The sequence below is a fragment of the Cebus imitator genome, unplaced genomic scaffold, assembly GCF_001604975.1.
Source record: "Cebus imitator isolate Cc_AM_T3 unplaced genomic scaffold, Cebus_imitator-1.0 Scaffold2, whole genome shotgun sequence".
Taxonomy (NCBI): Eukaryota; Metazoa; Chordata; class Mammalia; order Primates; family Cebidae; genus Cebus; species Cebus imitator.
In genome coordinates, this window is record NW_016107317.1 from 14,578,960 (window position 1) to 14,585,019 (window position 6,060).

Consider the following 6,060-nt stretch of genomic DNA (forward strand, 5'->3'; position numbering starts at 1 on the left):
CCTGACCTCAAGCAATCCTCCTGCCTCAGTCTCATCTACCGGGACATTCTGATATTCTTCAAATAATTTTTTTTTTCATTCCAACAACCAACAGAAAACTCTCACAGCTATTTGTTTAAGGACAGCAAATTATATCTCCACAAAACTTGACTGCAACCTCCTTGATGGCTAGGATAGTATCTCAAAAGCAATGTCTAACACTGCATACTTAGTGAATTTAAATGAACTAGAAGAAAACTAGTATAGTATTTTTTAAAGTGTGCCTTAATACACTAATCCTGCAATATATGCTGTGAAAAAAATTGCATAGTCAAAAGTTGGTAAATTATGAAAACTTTTATTCGCCCTCTTACTGACACTGATGAGCATATTAATAATACATTAAAATCTCTAAAAAGTGCTGAAATATTAAAGCCAACCTAACCATTTTAAAACTAGCATTTCTCAAATACACTGGCTATTAGAATCTTTGTTTTTTTTTTTCCTTCCTTAGACCACTAAGACCCTTCAGACTAAGCACAGCCTTACACTTTCAACTTCTGGGTTTCTAATACAGCACTTCCCAAAGCATCAAATATAGTATCAAACACTTTGGGAAATGCTAGTATAAAACTGAAGTATAAAACTGAAAAGAGGCAGGAACCACAACATGTCTGAATATTTAAGTATATTATTAATTTACCTTCAATTTCACTGGACTTTCTATAAACTACAGGTTTTCCCAAATTGCTTACAACTATACTGATGGCAGCAAGTGATGATAAGTTGGAAACTTAAGCACTCTATCTCTCTAAGCTCGTAATAATGTAATTTACACAATGTTTCTGAAGTACATGAACCATTACTTAAAAGCCTCATATAAACTAAAATATTGCCACAATTAGATTTAAACACAGATGCACATTCACACATACACAATATTTTGACAAACTCTTTATTGGCATCAAAGGCCTTTCTTCTTTCCAGGTTATTCTGTCAAGTTAGATATGAGTTTATAGGACCAAGGCCAAAATTTTATTTCTCAATAAGCATGGACTACTGAAATGAGTAACTATTTAACAACAGCCTGAGAACTACTGTTAAATAGTTAGTAAATTAGCAAAATATTAATAAGCAAAAATATAAATAAGAGAAAAATATTAAGATGATATGGGACTAACTTTACAAAAATTATCACAAAAATTTCCCGAATGTTTTATTTCCAGTATGAAAAAGTATCAATCTAAGTGGAAAAACATTTTACAGAATGGGATGAAATTGATGCTGCTGGTCAACATTAATGATATACACAAATAAACATATCATGGTTATCAGTGCTACTCTCACATATCTTGCCTTTGATCCAACAAAAGAACATGTCTGACCTATGACTCCATTTACAGATTTTTAGGGTTATTTAACTTTTCATTAATTCAAAATATAGCAAATTCTGAGCAAACTTTAAAGGAAAAAAAAGATGTTTAAAAAAACTCTTTCTAAATCCAATGTCACTCACTGATTATTCAGTGTCAAGATGCAGTCAAGAAATGAGAGAACCCAAGTAGAATATTTTAAATTTTAGAAAAGTAGTGAGCTTTTATAAAATCCTGAGATAAAAAATGTTAAGAGAAGGGAAGATGAATACATAAAGCCTTGCTAATTGAAGATAAAGTATTTAGGAAACAAGAAATTATTCTTTTTGGAAGTTTTTGGTTCTACAAAACAAACTACCAATATTCTGAAGCAGCAATTTTGAAGCATACATATCAATTATTAACATAGAAACACTATTCTAAATTGTTAGAGAAAATAACCAAAATAATCCAATTAAATTATTACTGAAAAGTATTGTTCATGCTTTTAAATAGTGCTGGAAAAGTACCAAGGAGGAATAGCTTGGTGTTTCTGATCCATTTACCGAAGGATACGCATAAGTATCTATTATTATAGCTACAATAAGGAGAAAACCTTGACCCACTTAAGAACAATTGATATCTAAAAGAGAGATCGGCATTTTTTAAAAGAAAGGCTCTATTTTTGTAAGTTCTGATAGGGTTTGTACTTTTTATGAGCAGTTTTCATTAGGTACTTTGGAAAGGATCTTTTCAGTGTATAAAGATGTAGTTAAGCACTATTTTTATGTAGAGTATCAATGCTTGATCCCTTTTATCAAAGAACTATCTATAAGTCATTCCAAAAGTAAATTAAAAAGCCAGAATTCTCCTTCAAATATAATAATTTGTCACGGGACAGATTTTTATATTGTCTACCTGTCATGTCAAAGAACTACTCTAGTATCAAATTCTGAATCTAAAAGCTTAATTTTGCACATAAAATTTCTATATTTCCCTTTTAGACACGTTACAGGTTATATAGAAACTTTTCAGTTCATTTCAAAATATGTTAATAAAAACATGTCATAAACCTTTTTCTATGGTCTCAAAAATGTTCTCAACTTTTTGTACTCAAAACTCATCAAAGTCTCAGGTTGCCCAATGAATAACTTCATTTCTTGAAATATTTATGAGATAATCTGCATGAAGTATAACAAGCAATATAAATATGGTACAATCCAAGGTCCAATTAGATTTCTGTTCTGAATTCACTGGCTTACAACTAGTGGCTTAGCATGATTTCCTGAGATACTTTTAATGGCAAAGCCCATTAAAAGAAGTATATAAATAATGCATTTTTCTTATACTCCATATTTATACTATTCTTATACTCCAAAACTATAGAAGACATTCAGACAAAGCGTGATTACTGAATTTAGTCATTCATATTCAGACTATCATTCTGTGTGGTAAATTTTAATACCTGTAATCCATGAGGCTATATTTTGAGGTAGGGAATAAACCAAATATTTTCAACCCATAATTTAAAACAAAACATTCAGATGTGAAACATAAAAGAGAAATTATGCCTTACCTCATACTCAGAAATTTCAGGCAAGTTACTTTCATCTGATTTCTCTAGCTTTTCAGCGGCCCACTTGCTTGCAGCCTCAGCAAGTTCCTTTTCAGTTAGCCTACTGGGTTTGTCTAACACCTAATAAAAACAGAAGAACATTTCTGTTACAATTCTCAAGGGCTTTTAAACATCAAATACACCAAGAAGTACACTCCACTTACACTTAAAATCATATATGCCTTCAAATTTATATGAAGAACAAGTACATTCTTTATTTCCTCCTTCAAAAATATTCAACCTAGAATAACTTAAGGTAGCAATTCCTTTGGGACCTACAGACCAGATCTAATTCTTAATTTCATTTACATAAGACTCTATAAATTCATCTAAGTAAAAAAGCAAGACACTAACAATTAACTCATATACTAATCATATTTAGAATATAAAAGACATCATACTAATTTCAACTTTGTGTCTTTAAGTATATCTAATGAAATGTCTAAATTTCAGTAAGGCAAACTCCTAATTAATAAAACAGAAATGTACAAATATGCTATTTTTACACTATAGAGTGAGTTATATAAATCCTATTCCTTACACAAAATTTTTAAACTTAAATTTCGTTTTTTGCCGGGCGCGGTGGCTCAAGCCTGTAATCCCAGCACTGTGGGAGGCCGAGGCGGGTGGATCACGAGGTCAAGAGATCGAGACCATCCTGGTCAACATGGTGAAACCCCGTCTCTACTAAAAATACAAAACATTAGCTGGGCATGGTGGCGCGTGCCTGTAATCCCAGCGACTCAGGAGACTGGGGCAGGAGAATTGCCTGAACCCGGGAGGCGGAGGTTGCAGTGAGCCGAGATCGCGCCATTGCACTCCAGCCTGGGTAACAAGAGCGAAACTCCGTCTCAAAAAAAGAAAAAAAAAAAAAAAAAAAAAAAAAAAAAAAAAATTTCGTTTTTTGATCCTACCACTAGTTCCTATATCTAACTGCGTGTAATACTAAACAAGGTATGGGCTTGGCAGTTATACACAGATCTGGTTTTCAATCGCAGTTTAATGACTTGCTAGGTGGATGACTTTATATGCAAAACTTATGACCCTGTGAACCTTGGTTTCTTCATTTACAAAATAAGGGTTAATAATACTCGCTTTACAAAGCAGTTGTGAGAATTGAAGGAGGTAATAGATCTGAAAGTATCTAAAATAATGCTTGGTACTTTAGTGTTTCTTTCTTTTCCACATTCATCAATGTGAATCTATTATACTAAAACATCTGAAAATCAATCAGCCCATGGGCTCAATATAAAAATAAAGAAAGTAAAATGTCTTTTCTGGATCAGACATAATTCCCCCAGTGCTGTTTAAAGGCTTATTTTGTATAATAACATATGAACGGTAAAGCACAAATTAAAAAATTATTTCCTTAGGACCATTATGATAACTCTCTAATTTCATTTGATTTCCTTGGCATACATTTTCACCAACTATGACCTGCTATGCCTAGTTGCATAACCATCTGTTACTTAAAAAAATCTTTCTATTACTAAAGTTTACTTCTCTAAAGTCACATCCCTGATTCCAAATATACCTCTTGTGGGTGACAGTGCTGGGCACTGAACTTATGGGGCACTACCATTTATAAAGTGCTTTTATTTATGAACCAAAAGAAGTACTTTAATTAAATAGAATTCCATGAAGATGATTAGAACTTTATTTTCCCAACTTATAAACTAAGAAACTGAATGACGGTAACTTGCTCAAAGTCACTAATAAATGTTGAGCTGGAATTTAAATCTAGGCTTTATTGGGGGGTGGGGGGATAGAGTCTCACTCTGTCACCCAGGCTGGAGTACAGTGGCATGATCTTGGCTCACTGCAACCTCTGCCTCCTGGGTTCGAGCGACTCTCCAGCCTCAGCCTCCCAAGTAGCTGGGATTACAAACATGCACCAGCATGTCAGAATAATTTTTGTATTTTTAGTGGAGATGGGGTTTCACCTCATTGGCCAGGCTGGTCTTGAACTCCTGGTGATCCACCCATCTCGTCCTCCCAAAGTGCTGGGATTATAAGCGTGAACCACCATGCCCGGCCTAGACATTTTTTTTTTAAACTAAAAAGGTCATTTTATGTCTTTCCACACCTTATTAAATTCATCAAACTACTGGCTGGCCATTTATAATATTTACTAGAATATTATAGCAATATAGCTATATGAAGTTATTCCACAACCATTGAGGAAGCCTAAACCGCTCATTCTAAAGCCCTTCCCATATATAAGTTTTTAAAGGTATTATATGTAATACCTTTATTATAACTTAGTAATAGAAGGTTTTTTTAAAAGCTAGTTAGTAGACAAAAACACATACATACACACAAATATATCCAAGAAAGTTGGGGTTTTTTTGGAGGGGTGAGGGAAGCCTATTTAAGAGAAAGTTAAAGAGCAAAACAAGTATTTATATGACTTCTGTCTAGCAAAGAATAAAGTGGCTGGGCACGGTGGCTCACACCTGTAATCCCAGCACTTTGGGAGGCTGAGGCCAGTAGATCGCCTGAGGTCAGGAGTTCGAGACCAGCCTGCCAACATGGTGAAACCTGTCTCTACAAAAAATACAAGAATTAGCTGGGCGTGGTGGTGGGCACCTGTAATCCCAGCTACTTGGGAAGTTGAGGCAGGAGAATTCCTTGAACCTGGGAGGTGGAGGTTGCAGTGAGGCAAGATTATACCACTGCACTCCAGCCTGAAACTCCATTCCCCACGCCTACCTGTCCCACAAAAAAGAATGAAGCAAAAGCCTACTATAACTTAATGTCATTCTGTCTGCACATTCGAAAACCTATCATTTGAAACTAACAAACGCTGAAAAAGTATCCCAACATGTGGGCAGCCATTACATGAAAGAGTTCACCAAATCAGGAAATCTAAGCTCATAAAGCTCCCCATAGCTACCCTGTGACCTTGGGCAAATGAAAGAAGGTACTACCTTCTGAATACATAAAATAACTATGGATCTAAAACCGTGCTATTTTGATTCCATTTTAAGACTTTATGGTCTGGTTAGGCACAGTGGTTCATGCCTATAATCCCAGCACTTTGGGATGCCAAGGTGGGAGGATCGTTGACACCAGAAGTTTGAAACCAGGCTGGGCAACATAGCAAGATCTCAT

At 34.7% G+C, this 6,060-nt stretch overlaps 1 protein-coding gene across 19 annotated transcripts in view; it reads right to left on the minus strand.

The window, feature by feature from the left end:
- The window catches only part of PPHLN1 (periphilin 1), a 135,963-nt gene that overhangs the window by 55,967 nt on the left and 73,936 nt on the right, over positions 1–6,060 (minus strand). For all 19 annotated transcript variants that reach the window (XR_005200436.1, XM_017530003.2, XM_017529965.2 and 16 more), the window contains one exon: positions 2,908–3,027. Coding sequence is in view for 18 of the 19 variants with exons in the window: in XM_017530003.2 (XP_017385492.1) it covers positions 2,908–3,027 (120 nt within the window). In the remaining variant the exon portion in view is untranslated. The remainder of the gene's footprint in view (positions 1–2,907; positions 3,028–6,060) is intronic.